The sequence below is a fragment of the Dermochelys coriacea genome, chromosome 6 (assembly GCF_009764565.3).
Source record: "Dermochelys coriacea isolate rDerCor1 chromosome 6, rDerCor1.pri.v4, whole genome shotgun sequence".
Taxonomy (NCBI): Eukaryota; Metazoa; Chordata; order Testudines; family Dermochelyidae; genus Dermochelys; species Dermochelys coriacea.
This window is the reverse complement of record NC_050073.1, coordinates 6934495-6952046: the sequence shown is the minus strand read 5'-3', so window position 1 is coordinate 6952046 and position 17552 is coordinate 6934495. Positions and strand designations below refer to the sequence as shown.

At 57.0% G+C, this 17552-nt stretch overlaps 1 protein-coding gene across 6 annotated transcripts in view; it reads left to right on the top strand.

Annotated features, from left to right (window-relative positions):
- Nucleotides 1-17552, top strand: part of SPTB (spectrin beta, erythrocytic) — a 141449-nt gene that overhangs the window by 110499 nt on the left and 13398 nt on the right. For 5 of the 6 annotated variants that reach the window (XM_043516033.1, XM_043516032.1, XM_038405961.2 and 2 more), the window contains exons 28-32: nucleotides 24-162; nucleotides 719-803; nucleotides 2224-2420; nucleotides 2907-3016; nucleotides 5777-5855. In XM_043516033.1, the coding sequence (XP_043371968.1) occupies nucleotides 24-162; nucleotides 719-803; nucleotides 2224-2420; nucleotides 2907-3016; nucleotides 5777-5855 (610 nt within the window). Of the gene's footprint in view, nucleotides 1-23; nucleotides 163-718; nucleotides 804-2223; nucleotides 2421-2906; nucleotides 3017-5776; nucleotides 5856-10286; nucleotides 13702-17552 lie in introns of those variants that run through there. The other variant, XM_043516034.1, reaches the window with a different exon arrangement.

Genomic DNA, 17552 nt, shown 5'->3' with positions numbered 1-17552 from the left:
GGATGTATGGTCATCCTATGCAGAGATGTCTCATCCGTGGAGCTGCTGCTGAAATACCACCAGGGGATCAAGTCCGAGATTGAAACCAGGCAGAAGAGCTTTGCCAGCTGCGTCGACCTGGGGAAGAAGCTCCTGCAGCGCAGACACCAAGCAGGCGCCGAGGTGAGGAGCATGGTGTCTCACGCTCTCATTTGCCTCCATGGGCGAGGCAGCCCAGCCTGACTACATCTTCCAGGGTGCACTGCGGCCACGCCTCCCACTGTGATCCCTCATGGGAGAGGTAGTCTGGCTGGTGAGCCCAGCCCACCACACACAATGGGAGCATGGCGCACCCAAACTACAACTCCCATGAGGCACCGCAGCAGCATTGCTGAATTGAAATATTTTGGTTTTCTGGGTGGTTTTTTTCATTAAAACCGCAACATTTTCCATGGAAAATTTACATTAAAAATTTTTTTTCTTTCTGTCAAGACTTTACATGCTGAGCCCTTCCCCCCACTTCCCGACCCCACGGCAGAGGTGTCATTCCTCATTCAGAGCCTGCAAAGTGCACAAAGTGTCCTGGGTGCTCCGTGTAAAGCAACATCCGATGGAGGTTTCCCGCCTGAGGGCCCTCCGGAGCAGTACGAGGCAGATCTGTAGAGCCAGTTACAGAGACACCTGCCGGAGCCGGGAGTGGAAAACGCCGTGGTTATTTCTCTCCTCTCTCCCCTTCCAGATCAAGGAGAAGCTGCTGCAGCTGACGGAGAAGAGGCATGAGATGATGGAGACATGGGACAGGCGCTGGGACTGGCTCCGCCTATGTGAGTGGCACACGGGCATGTCGGTGGTGGGGGAGGGTCGGTGGGCATCAGGAAGTTGCTGGGACTTCACCCAGACCTCCAGGTGTTTAGCACCCGCCTGGCCCCCAGACACTGAGCTCTGTGAAATGGGAGCTCTGGAAAATCCGGCCCGTGGTTTGCAGCTATAAATCATGGACAGGAGAATCCCAGGGGAAGGGGGTGGGGGAAGCATACCACCCCACTGAGATGGGTGTTGCATGCTATGCTTTCCCCAGCTCGACACAGGACCCGATCCCCCTAGCGTGCACTGGGACTGCAGGGAGCCTGCGTCGGCCTCAGCAGTCAGCATTGGGGCCTGGCGTAGGAGCCTCAGCCTGCTTAGGGGGAGGTTTGCAGGGGCCCACCTGCCTCTGCTGAGGGGGCGGTTGCACTTGTTGGGGGAGGGATGTGTCACGGAATCCCGGGGCGATGCTCTGGAACTGCTCCCTACGAAGCCAGTCAGGACTCTGGGGAAGTCTCCTCTCTGTGGGGAGCCTGTCTGCAGGACACACAGCTCACACAGCTTCCACCTTCTTGGGTCTGATCTTAGCATTCAGCATCCTCTGCCCCTCCGTGTGTTTCCCACAGCTCCTAGGGAAGCCAGAGGGTCCTGCCCCCCAACTCCGCAGTCAGACGTGACTCTCAGACAGCCAGTAAAACAGAGGTTTATTAGATGACAGGAACATGGTCTAAAACAGAGCTTGTAGGTGCAGAGAACAGGACCCCTCAGCCAGGTCCATTTTGGGGGGCAGTGAGCCAGACAACCACATCTGCACTGCACTGTATGTCCCCAGCTAGCCCCAAACTGAAACTCCCTCCAGCCCCACCTCCTCTGGGCTTTGTCCCTTTCCTGGGCTAGGAGGTCACCCAATTCCTTTGTTCTCCAACCCTTTAGCTCTCACCTTGCAGCGGGGAAGGGCCCAGGCCATCAGTTGCCAGGAAACAGGGTGTCGGCCATTCTCTGTATCCAGACCCCTGCACACACCTGCCCTCTAGGGCTCTGCAACAATCATACACCCTTATCCCACCACCAAGATACTTAAGAACTGCATTGGGGAAACTGAGGCACTCCCACACTATTCAGAGGAAACATTATGAACAGTCCCGCTTCTTCATGGGATGTCCCAAAACCCTGGGCTCCCAGCTCCTGAAAACTCCTTGCTGGGGTGCAGGAGGGTTGGCCTGAACCACTCTGGGTCTCCCTTCTCCCCAGTCCCCGAGGGGGGTGATGCTTATGCCCTGATCTCTGCTGAGCGCTGTGTGCTCCAGGGTATTAACGAGCAGGACACTAGCGTCCTCCTCCTTGGGGGAGCCAGCCAGCTCCAGCGTGGAGACTGGCCCTGCTCCCCCACCCCCGCCTGCTGCGGGCATGTAACGCGCCCCTCTGCTCTCTCCGCGGCAGTGCTGGACGTGTGCCAGTTCTCCAGGGATGCCTCCGTGGCCGAGGCCTGGCTGATCGCCAAGGAGCCGTACCTGGCCAGCGGCGACTATGGACAGACCGTGGGCAGCGTCGAGAAGCTCCTGAAAAGGCACAATGCCTTTGAGAAATCCACTGCCACGTGGGAGGAGCGCTTCGCCGCGCTGCAGAGGCTGACCACGGTGAGCATGCCCCGGGCCTGGGTGGACGGGCATCAGCAATGGGGATCGAACTGGGGAACCTCAGCAGCTAGGATGCCAGGAGCAGGCTCCTGTGAGCTGCCATTAGAGGAGGCAGAGAGTGAGCAGAAGCTGCATAGGGAAGGCAGGGCGGATCGCTTGCCCGGCTGGTGCATAGCTGGGCACGTTCCCGGGTGCTTTAGCCACTCCAATTATCAATGATCCAAAGAACAGGGCTTCCCCACTTCCCTCCAGAGACCATCCCCCGCCCTGTGGGTCTCACTGAGAGGGAATCTCCCCTGGACACCCTTTTGTATTGCATTGTCATGCCACTCGTGGTAGTGCTGCATCCGGCCTCCCCCTAACCCTCTGCTCTCCCTTCCCGGCATTCCCACCCTTAGCCCACAGCTCCCTGCCCGGCTCTTGGACCTTCTGCCATTTGCAAATCTGCAGCCTTTAAATAATCCTCCCCACTGAATCCTTTTCCAGCTGGAGTTGCGAGGGAAGCGTAAGCTCCAAGAGGAGTCCACGCAACGCAAAGCAACCTGGACCATCGACCCCCAGTACGACTTTGACCCAGGGGCTTTGGAAGCACTGGAGTAAGTGACAAGCTCACGCGTTTCACTGCACCTGCGACCTTCCCTTCGGGCCTTTGGGGGGTGATTCTGCACCCAACGAGGCAGCGGGAGTCTCACCAAGTCCTGGAGGTATCACAGACTAAGGAGGATGGGCTAGTGAGTTAGTAGCCAGCTGCCAGCAGGGGATCCCAGCATGCTAGTGCCTGTGCCTTGTGGGTTCTAGCAATGGAACCAAAGCCAGGGTTGAAATGCTCGGGGCTGGTTCACTTCGTAGCACCTGACTTGGGAGCATTTGCAGCTCACAGCCAGTGCTAGTTAAATGGAAAAGTCCCTTTCCGAAGGCTGATGCTGTGGAGTGCAGCCAAAAGGGGCGTCTCCAGGCTGAGCTGGATTGCCAGGGACATTGCGTTTCAGGATGCAGGTGCCAGTCGGGCTGAGAGTGATTTAGTGTCCAGGTTTCAGAGTAGCAGCCGTGTTAGTCTGTATTTGCAAAAAGAAAAGGAGTACTTGTGGCACCTCAGAGACTAACAAATTTATTAGAGCATAAGCTTTCGTGAGCTACAGCTCACTTCATCGGATGCATTTCCGATGAAGTGAGCTGTAGCTCACGAAAGCTTATGCTCTAATAAATTTGTTAGTCTCTAAGGTGCCACAAGTACTCCTTTTCTTTTTAGTGTCCAGGGAGATGAGTGCATCACTTGGTCACCGGCTCTGGAAGTGCAGCCCAGCTGCCCCACCGGCAGATCACTCACTGATTGCAAACCTGCAGCTGGGCCTGGTGCCATTGGAGCATTCAGCGCTGGCCCCTACCAAGCTGTGGGGCCCTGGTCTGTTCCTTCAGGGCACATCTTGAGTTTTCCCCAAGCTGCCAAGTCCAGCTACCATGTTAAGTTGTTCTGAGTGGCTCAGGTCAACGGGAATTTTGCTCTTGACTTCAATAGGTCTGTCCATCCGTTAATGCTCAGCACTTGCTTCGGAGCTTTCGCTGGCTCGGGGCCGGAGTGGGCAGCATCCCGCAGGGTCTGACCACACAGCAGCACCTTCTTCTGTGCCCATTTCAGAAGTCAGGCACCGGCCTCCCTCAGGCTCCTCTCTGGATGCCAGCCCTGTCTGTCTCAGGAGTCTGCCTGGCCTCCCCTCACCCGGGTATCTGGGCATCTCCTGTGTCAAATCGATGGCAGTAGCGAAGTCCCCAGCGGACTCCATGGGGTTGCTGGCCCTTCTCCCTTCTTGGGGTCAGAACTCAGCTTGCAGGGACATGTGGGTCTTGGACTGGGGGGGATATTCTCCATTGCCTTGGGGTTAGCTTGATCTGCGCCAGCGAGGTTTGTTGGTCGGTTCCTTGGGGACAGGGGGGAGAAAGAGGGTCAGTGTGGGGTTTGGGCAGAGAAAGGGGCGCCAGTGTTGGTGTTTGGAGGATTAAAGGGGGGCCAGTGTTGGAATTTGGGGTAGAAGGATCGGCACTCGGGGTTTGGATGGTGAGAGCTGAGCTTTGGAGTGTGGAAGGGGGGATCAGCTAGGGTGACCAGATGTCCCAATTTTATAGGGACAGTCCTGATATTTGGGGCTTTGTCTTGTATAGGTGCCTATTACCTCCTGTCCTGATTTTTCACACTTGCTATCAGGTCACCAGGGTCCGGAGGGAGGAAAGGGGAGCAGGGGGGCAGTGTCAGGAGTCAGGGGGTTGGGAGAGGGGGTGGCACCAGGAGGTGGGGACAGAAGGGGGGTCGGCTTCAGGGGGTGGCACTGGGAGCCAGGGGAGGTGGTCAGGGGCGTGGAAGAGGAGCGGTGCTGGCGGCAGGGGGAGGACAGTGCCGGGGGTCAGGGGCATGGAAGGGGCAGTGCTGGGGGTCAGGGATATGGGAGGTGGAGGTCTGGGGGGGGGGATGGTGCCAGGGGCGTGGAAGGGGGACAATGCTGGGGGTCAGGGGGATTGAAGGGGGCAGTGCCAGGGGGCAGGGGGCACGGTACCGGGGTCAGGAGGGCGTGGAAGAGAGGTGGTGCCAGGGGGACAGAAGGGAGGACTCGTGCTGGGGGGCAAGGAGTGGTGCCTGGGGTCAGGGGCATGGAAGGGGGCAGCACTGGGGGTTTGCAGTCACAATGCCCTCGTTAAAACCCAGCCTGGGTAATTCTAGCCTGCTAGCTCAGGTCTCTGAACAGCTTCAACAGCAGAAGAGATTCTTTTTTTTTTTTTTTAAACTACTTAAACTGTTCTTGAGTTTTGATGTCATCCATTAAACAGCTGCCATGTTCCACCCCAGAGGCAGCTGCATTTCCTAGAATCCTAGAAGATTAGGGTTGGAAGAGACCTCAGGAGGTCATCTAGTCCAACCCCCTGCTCAAAGCAGGACCAACACCAACTAAATCATCCCAGCCAGGGCTTTGTCAAGCCGGGCCTTGTGGGTGAAGTGACTCATGTAGTGTTTGTAAGCTGAGTGGGAAACTCTTGAGGCTGCAGGGGTGGGGTGTTTTGGGGATACAGAATTTAGCGGCCACTTTGCATTGTAGAACAAGCACAATGCATGCAGCAGACGCTTGGCCATACTGGCTGTGCTTCTTGGTTCCATTGTTTGTAAATCTACATGCCCCAGGAGAGAGCTGAAGAGGCCAGATCTGGAACAGCCATTTGCAACTCACTTAGCTTGAGAAACTCCCAGTCACAAAAGCATCGGATTCAGAATAATGTTCTGGGCAAACCATTTACACAGCAAATTATGGGCCTCTTACGCGAAAGAAAATACCAAAGTTCCCTCTTTTTAAAGGGAGTGCTATTTGCCGTAGGTCTCAGGAAGAAAAAGAGAAGAAAACAGGGGTAATTTCACAGGACCTCTCTGAACCTGCTACAGAAGACTCATCACTGGTCAGTTACCGATTTTAGTTTTCTCCTTCCTGGACCCACCCCCCAGCTGCATAATTCCCTGGGATTTTTTATAAAGCTCTTTGCAAATTGTTGCCTCTCTGCCGAAGCCTGTTAACAATGTGCCAATGTTTCCCTCTGACAAAAGCCTCCTGTTTTCATATTTGCTTTGTGTTTGTTCGTCCCCCTAGTTCTTTCCTCCTCTGCTATCAGTGAAGCAGGTGGAAAGGTTTTTTATACCATGCATTCATCCATTGTTTCTTTAATTAGCTTAATAAATGTTCACATTACAAATAATTTACTGTTTGCCACAAAAATATACACACGTTCACACATTCTATTTTTCCACCCCCAGAAAATGCTATTTTTTTTAACCCAGCAAGAATTTCCCCAACGAGCAAAGGACGTAGTTTGCCAGGTTCGCTCATCTCGAGGTGGATCTGTCCCATCTGATACATCTGTCCCTCATTTGGTTGGGGGAAGGGTTCGCTTGCCCACCGTGGCCCTGCTCGAGCGGAGGTTGAGGGTACATGTGTGCTGCAAAGAAAGACTCGCGGCTGAAAGTCTCGGAACCCGGGTCAGCTGACTCAGGCTTGCTGGGCTTGTACTGTGGGGCTAAAAATATCAGCCTAGAGGTTTGGGCTCGGGCTTGGCTCTGAGACCCGACCCCTCACCGGAGAGGGCTCCAGGCCAAACAAAGTGCTATTTTTAGCCCAGTAGCGTGAGCCCGAGTCAGCAGACCCAGGCTCTGAGACTCGTTGCCATGGGTGTTTTTCTGCAATGTAGACAGAGCCTTAGCTCCAGAGATGTTAAGCGCAGGCAGGACCATTGGATCGTCTTGCCTGACCTCTGTAGCCCAGGCCAGAGAATTCTGCTCCGTTATCCCTGTGTTGAGTCCAGTCACTTGTGTTTGGCCAAAGCAGATCTTCCAGAAAGGCCTCAGTCTGGATTCTCCATCTCTTGATGTCTTCAATCCCCCCTTCCCAGGGTAGCTTGTCCCTGCAGGTTAAACATCAGGGCCTTGTGGAATGCATCTGGCTTCTGCTCCAGCCATGGGTTCTTGTCCTGTCTTTCTCCGCTCTCTAAGCACCCAGTGTTTCCCCCCCGGGAAGGGCCATATGCGTAAGCTGGTCTGGAAAGGTGCACTGGGAGACCCCCTCGCTCCCCACGCTGCCGGCATGTGCAGTGAAACAGCACCCCCTCGGAAAATGCCTTGTCTGCCAAACTCCATCTGCTCCAGGTGCACCAGGGGGAAGAAGGGCGAGTCTGTAGAGCAGGGAAAGGGGGCGCAGTGACAGCTGCTCGTAGGGAAGGGTCATTTGTACAGCCTGCACTGTTCCATCCAGTCAGGCCGACAAAACTGGGCTCGCTGGCCTTGTGTCGCCTGGTGAATGCAGGCTGGGTGGGCACTGCTTGATCTCTGGACATATCCTGGGGGAACCCCAGGGAGGGAGAAGGCCGGCCCCCATGCTCAGCTCAATGTCTATTCACATTGAAACTGGCCAGGACAAGCAAAGAGGTTAAAGCTACAGGAACACAGAGAATAACATCCAACGGCTAGCGGAGGGGCCTACAACTCAGGTCTCCTGGGTTCCACTCCTGGCTCACTGCGGGATCGCGGGCAGCTCATTAAAAAGCTGCCGGCTGTTCCCTAGAAGCTGGTTTGCTGTCTTAGGCCGTCTTCACTAGAAACGCGTGTCAGTGCGGACACTTGCTACAGCGACAGGAGGGGCTCTCCCGTTGCTGGAGTTCATTGAGTGGCAGGAGCGAGGTTGATGGTGGAACGACATTGCGCAGGGGGGTGGATTTTTCACCCCCCCGAGCGGCATTGCTGGCTCCACCTGACTTTTTGGTGTGGACCTGGCCATTGGAATGTCAGTTACAAGGGGTGATTTGTTGGTGATGTTTCTCTCCTGGCTAAAGCCCCGGCGCCTGGGCAGTAATATGGGCATAATGCTATCGCTGCAGCGCCCTTTGCTCAGGGAACCGGCACAAAACCTTTTGCTGCCAGTGTGAACTGGGTCTCTGCTAGGGGGTTTGCCAGGCCAGCTCTTCCCCATCTGGACCTGGCCTGTGTTTCAGTGCTCTGGGCAGTCTGGAAACCAGCCACCCCCTTTCCAAGCTGCATGGCTCACACGCCAGTGCCCATGGGGCAGCGGGAGGAGCTGGGCAACCGGGGCTCATTCTGGGGGGGTCTGAAACATAAGGAGGATGGGGACACAACAGGGGCTGGGACAGTGAAGGGAGGGGGGAGCCTCATGTGGCCGTCGGTTCTCTATGAGTGTGCAGAGACTAACTGTTCCTCTAGTCTCACCTCCTATCTGCTCTACGCCCGTTTGCAGCTGGGTTGCAGCAGGACCCACCTCATAGCAAGTGCTCCTGGCTTCCCTCATTGCACCTGCCCCCCCAGGGAAGCCGTTCACCCTTGCGCACGCTAGCTGGGCCCTCCCACAAGAGCCTGCTTGGGAAGCCGGGGCTCTGTAGCTGTGAGAAGCACTTGCCCGTAGCTGCACTGCTCCGGTTCTTACCCCTGTGCCGGGGATCTGGGGCACTCTGGAGAAGGCCTGTTCCAGACACTATGCCTCCCTCCAAATGGCAGACACCCGCCTTAGCCCCGCATGGAAGATTGCTCTCAGTAGAGGCGTTTTAGGTTCCCCACCAGCTCCCAAGAGAAGGGTCCCTGCTCCCGCTCATGGCCTGGGAATCCTGCTCCAGGCGGCTGGGCTGTGGCCTCCTCAATGTATAGATCTGCGCTGTCACCTTCACAGGAGGCTTTGGGACTGATTCAGGCCAGACCTCCTCCCAGTGTGGACAGGAGATTGGCTTACCTGGCAGCCCCACCACAGAGCCTCAGGTGCATGCGGGGTAGGCAGGCCAGGAAGGATGACCTAGGGAATAGGGAACTGGCCCGGGGCTCAGGAGAACTGGCTCCAAGTTCTGGCTCTGCTACTGGCCTGAAGGGTGACCTTGGGCAAATCAATCACCCCTGGGCCTCAGCGCCCAGCTGTCATTGGGGGTAGCGTTCCCTGCCTCGCATGGAGGGTGAGCAGTTAAACCCATCCACCGCCGGGAGGCCTGAGAGATACCTCAATAGATCCTGGACTGGGCAGTTGGGGCTTTCAGGTCTCCTGGAGGTGCCCCCTGACATTCTGGTCAGGTCCTGCCCCCTCCTTGTGCACTGGCCATTGGCTGTGCCTTAGCTGCTCAGGCATGGGGCAGCCCGTGGTGCCAATTCTCGGTAGCTCCCCTGGTGTTGTGAGATGCTCTGACCAGCTACACCAGCGGAGGATCTGACCCATAGACAGACTGGAGAGAGTCCAGCGGAGGGCAACGAAAATGATTAGGTGGCTGGGGCACATGACTTACGAGGAGAGGCTGAGGGAACTGGGGTTATTTAGTCTGCAGAAGAGAAGAGTGGTTTTGATAGCAGCCTTCAACTGCCTGAAGGAGAGGGAGGGATAGCTCAATGGTTTGAGCATTGGCCTGCTAAACCCAGGGTTGTGAGTTCAATCCTTGAGGGGGCCATTTGGGATCGGGGGCAAAAATTGGGGATTGGTCCTGCTTTGAGCAGGGGGTTGGACTAGATGACCTCCTGAGGTCCCTTCCAACCCTGATATTCTATGATTCTATGATTCTAAGGAGGGTTCCAAAGAGGATGGAGCTCGGCTGTTCTCAGTGGTGGCAGATGACAGAACGAGGAGCAATGGTCTCAAGTTGCAGTGTGGGAGGTCTAGGTTGGATATCAGGAAACGCTATTTCACTAGGAGGGTGGTGAAGCACTGGAATGGGTTACCTAGGGAGGTGGTGGAATCTCCATCCTTAGAGGTTTTTAAGGCCCGGCTTGACAAAGCCCTGGCTGGGATGATTTAGTTGGGGATTGGTCCTGCTTTGAGCAGGGGGTTGGACTAGATACCTCCTGAGGTCCCTTCCAACCCTGAGATTCTAGGATTCTGTGGGTCCCGCGCTGGCGGAGAGGAGATACTCTGCTGCCCTCCTCTCTCCAGGCAGAGCTCTAGGAGAATCCATGACTTCCCAGCACCTCCAGGGCTCAGGTTTCCGGGCTGCCCAGCCCTGCGGGAGCTGTGACTCCTGGTGCCTGGAGCTGTGACTCTGGAGCTGAGGCTCACAGGGGTGACAGGACCTCACTGCACATTGGGTCACTTCCCCCGACGCCTGTTAGTGACCTCCCCAGCCCGGCGGCGTTCGGCTGGGTGTTCCTACCAGCTCTCCTAGCACAACAAACCATTGGACCGGCGGGTTCCAGAGACGCAGCCAGGCGAAATGCAGGGAGCCTCTCAACTCCGGAGCAGCAGCAGTGAAGCAGAGCAGAGGAATGCGGGGTAATTTGTCTCCCGACACCCCACGCGGTGGGCTTAGACTCCGTCTCGTTCCCCTGCAGGAATTCTAACCTCTTGCCATTGTTTTCTTTGGAAGAATGATGCCCCGTCCAAGGCAGGCCCCGTGGAGACCCCGGAACTGGCGCTCTCCGGTGCACGCCCGACGTCAGTGGGAGACACGGACGGCTCATCAGACGCTCAGCAACCTTTGGATCAGCTGCCAAAGGCTCTTTGTGCTGCTTGGCCTCGGTGCCACCTCCAGCACCAGCTCACGCTGCTCCTGCCTATCAGCCTGCTCTTCCTTTCGCTGCATCTTCTTCTTCCTCTTGCGCCAAGCCCAGTTCTTAGCTCTTCTTGCCTACCTGCCTTCTCCTCCTTTGACATCTTCTCTCCAGCGCTGGCCTTAGCTAACCCCCTTCCCGGGGGCTAGCTTGCTGCACCTCGGGGACTCCCCTGTCCCCCTCATCTCCTCCAGCTAATCTGCTTGCAGAGGGCATTTCTTTGAGTGATTGGAGTAGACTCCAACCCAGCTCCAGCTCCCTCTTCTGCTGGCTGCAGTCCCTGCAGCATGCTGTTCTCTTCCTCTGCCTCCATTTCCAGCAGACCAGGTGTCGTGGCTCTCTGAACCACTTCGCCTCCAGTTCCCTGCGTGCCTCCGCTCCGGCCCTGCTAAAATCTTCCCCCCTCACACCTTGCCCAGCTCCCGACAGCTGCCCTGCCCTGAGACGTTGCCCCTGCTTCCCCATCTGCTTCAGGGTCCCCGGCACCCTCGCTCTCCTGGGAATGAAGGGCTCCTGTGCGCTTGCTGCTGTCATGCAGGCCTTGTGTCACGCTCTGGGCCCTGCTGAGCTAGCGCTGGCTGCAGGGGACGCTAGAGCCTCTCCGTCTGCCACAGCTTCTCCCCTCACCCTGTGCTGGCCCCCTGGCCTGGGGCGAGCGAAGGCTGCAAAGCAGGCCGGGCCACCGTTTGTATGAAGGACACTCCCTGAACAGCCCAGGGCTGCAGCGTATCCAAGCAGCCCGGGCCCCAGGTGGCCAGCGACACTGTCTCCAGGCCGGGCCCTCGTTCCCTAGGCAGCGCGCCCGTACTTCCCACCCGTTCAGAGCCACTCTGGGGCAGGTGCAGTGACCCTCTGGCCTTTGAGGCCCACCCTGGAGCTGCGCTCCTGCCCCCTGAGGAATGCTGCCCCCCCATGGAGCAGGGTACCCCCCCGAGGAATGCTACCCCCACCCTTAGGAAAGTTTCTTCTACCCCCCAACCTTGGAGCAAGGCATCCCTTGAGCAACATGGGTCCTTTGAGCTAATACTGTGTCAGTCATGCCTAGGGCAGCTCCCTCCGGGAGTGACGGGCTCAGGCTCTCTGCAAATTCAGGCAGCGTCGCTGCGTCGGTCACATTGGGTTCTGTTTTGGAAATGTTCCTCACTGCACTGAGAGCTAGGGGCCTTTTCTTCCTTCTGTGAGAGCTGAGAATCTGGAGAACAAGTCGGCAGGTCACAGACCAGCCCTGGGGCGACGGAGCCCTGATCCCCGCCTGGAGCTGCCCCCTTGTGCTGCAGGCACAGCCATCAGCACACCAGCCATAGCTAGGAGCCGGAAGGGTGTCCTTGCAAAGACCTGCTCTCAGACCACACTAGACAGCTCCCCGTCACCCACGTCGGAGCCCCATCACGTTGCCTGCCCCCAGGAGGTGCCTTCCAAAGCAGGGTCCCCTCTAGGGCTGGTGAGTTCCAGAGCCAAAGATGACACCCCACCCCCCTGCAAACGCACTGCGAATGTCCTGCCACCAGCCTCCTCCCAATGACTCCAGCAGGAGCACCTCGGCTCAGCCCAGCTCCTGCACCCCCAAAGAGCCCACGCTGAAAGCAGCTCTAGGCCAGAGCCCCACGTGGCGTGCACAGCCAGGGTCCCAGACACGCCGCGGAGGTTGGTCTAAGCAGAAATGAAACAAGCTCCTTGGCAAACCCGTGTGATCTAAGGCTGCCCAGGCCAGGCACTCCCAGCCACCCCATACTGGAGGGATCCAACTCTTGGGTCCTACGTACAGCTGCTGAGTTGTGATCCTAGCCCCATGCTCGGGGCACAGATACGCTCTCTGGTACCCGCTCCTGAGAGGTGCAACTTCACGGTCCAGCTACCCAGCGCCCCGGGCCAAGGGCTGACCCTCAGCTTCCTCATTGCTTGAACACACCTTGCCCAGCACGGCAGCCGCATGGGCCCTCTGGGATACCAGGTTAACACTCCAAGGGCACGCGCTAGGTGTGACTAACACACGTATACTCACACGCTGCCCACAGGTTTCTAAGCCACCGTCACCCATCACTTAGCAATGTAAGAAATGCCCAGCTCTAGCCTAAAACAATAACCCAAACCCAGAACTGAGGCTCCCTGCCTCAGTTTCCCCACTCAGGTGGTGGAGCCCACGACACAGCAGTTGTTTCACAGTAACCACCTCAGCATGTCGGCCAGCATTCAGCAGCTGTGCAGACTCCCCAAAGTGTCCCCCCCCCACATTTAGCCTTATGTCAGGGTGACAGCACTCCCTTGACACCTGTTCACATGCCCAGTCTGGGAACCCCTGTGGCCTGGACTACGCTGTGGGATCTGCAGCCTGCAACACACACACCCCAACACCCTGTGGGTGTAAACCCCCTCCCCACCCTATCCCTCGGGCTTGTTGGTACAACTTCTTCCCCCTTTACCCCAACCCCAGCCTGGGCGTATTCTCTGAGCTGCAGTTGGGGCAGGGCCTAGGCAGCTGACTGTCCTCTATCCCCAGCTCTGTTAGGCCCTGGGGGGGTGGCCCCCCAAGTGCCCTGGCTGGCTGGGAATGTGGGGTCCTCCTGAGGGCCTCGTGCTGTTCCACAGGGAGCTGTTCTGCGATGGTGGGTTGCCCCATTGCTGTCCCACCCCAGCCAGCGCAATGGGCAGCAGCAGTACCAGGGGAGGCAGAGTTCCCCTTTTTACACCAGGATGAACTTTAGCCCCGGACAGCTCGCCGGGACAGGGACAACACGTGGCCAAACCAGGGCCTGCCTTGCTAAGCCCTGTGCATTAGAGCTCAGCTAGGCAGATCCCGCCCTGCTGGAAAGCTTGCTCCCTTCTACGCAGCTGATCGGTTTTCACCCTTATCACCGTGGTGGACTTAGTTTCTTCTCATACAAGCTACAATCTAATCAGCCAACAGCTCGGAGCCCTAAATTCCAGCCTGGGCCCTTCGGAAAATGCCAAGGAACATTTTTTCCCACCAGCCTAGTGCCATGGCCGGTGTAGGTGACTCTGCCACCTCCCTGATCATACACACTCCAGTGGCGTCGTTGTACAGAGCAGCCACCTTGGGGAAAGCTCACATCGGCCTGGCAAGATGCACGCGATAGAGAGCCAGGATGTTCCCCCCCCCATGCTACCTGCCCCTAGCTGTGTGGTTGTGCCTAGTGTCGCTTGCAGATGGTGCCTAGCGCCCAGGGGGAACCCTTTGTCCTCTATTTGCATAAATAAAAATCAATCACAGCTGACTTGCTTCCTGGGGCAGAGGTCCCTCTTGGGCTTAGCAGTCATTAGCTCCAGGTTGGCCCGGTTTATCTCACCTCTGTCAAGAGTTAACCCTCTTGAGAGCTGTGGGGGATGATTTTTCAAAGCCCCCTAAAGCCTGTTTTTCAAAGTGACTTAGGCATTTGGGCTCAGCTTGTCAAAACAGAGATCTGCCATCCCCGCCCTGATGGCCGCTGGGTTTTAAGTCGTTCAGTGCTGGGGAAAGGTGCCAGATCGCCGCCCCCCGGCAGACCAAGCGCTTTGCTGTGACCTCCAGCCCGGCACAAGGGGGTACACAGCTCACTCTGCTGTCTAACTCCGCTGGGCCAGCAGCCCCTGAGACCCTGTTCAGCTGGAGCAGAACTGAGACCTTCCTCCTCCCATCCTTTCTCACTGACTGCCAAAGAATCATCAGTTGGCAGCAACATCTTGTGGGTACCACCTTGGCTGGGTTCAGCCCCCTTTGGAGGGTTCCCCAACCGGTCCCGACCCCCAGGCCGCCTCCTGCCGCATCTCTGGTCAAGCATTGAGCTGTGTGATGGGCAGCAGGTTTCCACGTATCCCCTCTGAGCAGGAGGCGCATCCCAACGTGGCAAAGCCCAGGGCACCCGACATGCTTTCCAGTAAGCGTTGTGCGGCTGCTGAGCATCTCCCCACCTACCTCACCTCCGTACCTTCTCCCCAGGTCTCCCAGCTACCTGGAGAGCCCTGCTGCTCCCTGGCACCCGCATGAGCCCCACTGGGCAGCATTTCCAGTGCAATAGCAGCCCCTGGGCAGCAACGGGCTCAAGGCAGCATTCCCCTGCCCTCCTCACCCACATGACACAGTAGAGAGGGCAGGCTGGCTCCTGGCCCATTCCCCTGGTCCGGTCCCCTGCCCGTAAATGAGGGCTATGCCGTGAAATGAAAAGCAGGCTCCTTTAACTGCAATACACGCCCAGCCCGAGCACCTCAGGGAAGCCCAGAACTCCAGCTATGACAGAGCTGGCTATTTCTAGGGGCCATAAGCCACGCTGGCAGTGATGCCAGCCAAGGACCCACCCCAATGTCCACATGCTTTGCAGGGGGAGTGCGTGTCACGGGCCAGGATCAGGAAGGAATGCATCACAGCCATGCTGCATGATGCATTGGCAAAGGTGCATTCTGGGAAGGGTTCTCCTTTCTTTAAAGAGTCAAGTATGGGCTGTTGTCATGGGCAGGAGACAGGACTTGATCCCATGTAGCAAATCCTGTTCCTGTGAGCGGCAGGGCGGTTTGTCTGGGGCCAGGGCCCTACCCAGGGAAATCCCAGGCAGGCAGTATCTTTGAGGCAGCTGTTCAGCAGCAGGGGCATTATTCCCATTTCCAAACTCAGGCCGCTGGCACCAAGGGCATATTTACAAAGCGATTTAGGTGCCTACAGCTGCAGATGGGTGCCTAGTGGATTCACAACAGTGTCTAAGTGACTCAGGCACCTGGCTCTGTGGACTTTCAATGAGAATTAGGCACCAAACCCACATAGGCACTTCCAAAACATCCCAGCTGTGGTGCTAGGCACCTAAACCCCCTTGACAAGCTGACCCAACCTTCCTGTGGCACTTTTGACAATGGGACTTAGGCTCCTAAGCTGTTTGCAAATGGTCCCCTTTCAGCTGAGTGCTCTTTGCCAGTCCCAGCTAATTGCAAAGTGCCATGCACAGCAATGGGATGAGCATGTTGCTCCATAGGCCAGTCCTTCAGCACAGAGAGCTGAAACTGGGGGCCTGGTGTGTGTGTTCGGGGGGGGGGGGGGCGGCGGCGGGTGGCATTTGGCTGAGGAATGGGCAGCCCAGAGTCAGGGAGTCAGCTGCTTATTTACAGGAATAGGCAGAGAGTCCTGCTTCCCTGGACAGGAGTGGGAACATCCAGCACATGCCTGTGTCAAAATCCCCAGCTAGACACACCAGCCCTGTGCCCAAAAAGCTGCTGTCTGTCTCTCAGCATCTGCTTCCTGCAAGGGTCTCACACACACAACCCCTCCTTTCAGACCCATGGACCAAACTGTCTCCGGCAGCTTAACCCAGTCTCTCCAAGGCCTGTTTTCTGCGTCAACACCCATTTTTTCACCCCGCCCACCCCTTCATCCAGGCCCTGCAACAGAGAGCAGGTGCTCTGGCGATATCTCTGTGAGGCCCAGTCTTCTTGCACCACAAAGGAAGCTCATTCAAGGTTCCCTGCATGTTCAACTCACACGTCTCCTTAGCGAGGCCCCGGATCGATTGCAACGGCGACCCCTTGCAATGGCAGCAATAAACAACTGTGATGTCCTGGGGCTATACCAGCAATACAGTGCACAGGGCTGACTGCCCTCTTCCTGGGTGAAGGAGCCGTGCCGTGGGAGGTGTCAGGTGCTTGCATAATCCAGACGCTTCCTTTAAGTCTCTAATGTGGCTTTGGGTGTGTTGGTGAACGTGGCCTCAACCTGTTAAGAAGCCCCCCATGGCTAATAGCCCTAGAGCCTGATCAGCTCACTGCATTAATTCGCGACTGGAAAGAAAAACATCTCACCACCCCCAGACTGTCAGAGGAGGCTGCTTAGAGAAAGAGAGAGAGCACATGGGGCCAGAGGGGAGGCAGAAAGGGGGCGGAGCTGCTCATCCAAGCTCCGCCCACACATACCCAGAGCAAGACACTGCTTGACCTACAGTACAGTCCATCATCCTGCACTGAGCGCCTCTGGCCTCCTGGGGCCTGCCTCCCCCTTGTGAGCTGTGAACAGGTTCAGCTGGGCTCTTTTTTGGTTCGGGGGGAAATAACTGCAGGCAGCTCCTGACTGCCACCCATGCATGGCCCCAAAATGAGCCTTCCCACATGGCAAATTGTGTCGATGTGTGACACAGCGCCACACCCACAGGCACACACACCAACTCCAACCCCACCCTGCTAGTTTTGGGGAAGTTACAGTGGTGACACTGAGGGCGTGGCTAGGCGTTAACGTTTTACCGGTGTAATCACACCCACCATGGTAATGCCCCGGGGGACAGGCTGGGCTGTAATTAAAGTGCCTCGTTACCGTTTAGCTTAATCTGCTTCCAAAGTGTCCCAGGGATCAGGACAGGAGGGAGTTTTTCCATGATGCACAACTGGCCTGAAGCACCCGGGATTGGCCACAGTTGGAGATGAGACCCCAGCCACGGGGGGGGGGGGGGGGTCAGAGAGTCCTTTCTTAGTTGCCTGACCAGATGGGGATCAGATGGGGGCTGGGAAGGAATTTTCACCAGGTCAGACCAGCGGGGATCTTGGGGTGGGGGGGTTCTCCCTCCTCTGCAGCATGGGGCACAGGTCACCTCTGGGATCAGGTGGGCCTGGATCGCCTAATCCATTCCCTGCCATTGCAGGGGCCTCGGGCACTGGTGGCACCTCAGTCCTTCTGGTCTCTGCCTGCGGCTCACAATAGGTTAGATTCTGAAATGTAACAACTTTTTCCTCACTGGATGGAAATCGATGGCCTCGGCTACACAGGACGTCAGACAGGAAGGCCTAATGATCCCTTCCAGCTCTGAACTCTATGAAGCCATAAGCCCCCTTGTACTGGGCTACGTGTCCATTCCAGGAGACAAGGTGTGAAATCCCTACAGTCACACTGGTACAACGCCCCCTGTGGACAAGCCCTTAAAAGACCATCACTGGGCATGCAAGTTAACCCCTCCCTGAGATGAATGGCAGAGTTCACACCTCCACAATCTCTTGTGCAGCTCTGCATCGGTGACCCCCCCAGATCCTGTTGTTGCGATTTCCTTCGCACCCATCGCTGCATGAGGAGTGGGGGAGGTGAACAGATATTGGCTGTTCATTGCCAGCAGCAGAGGAAGTTC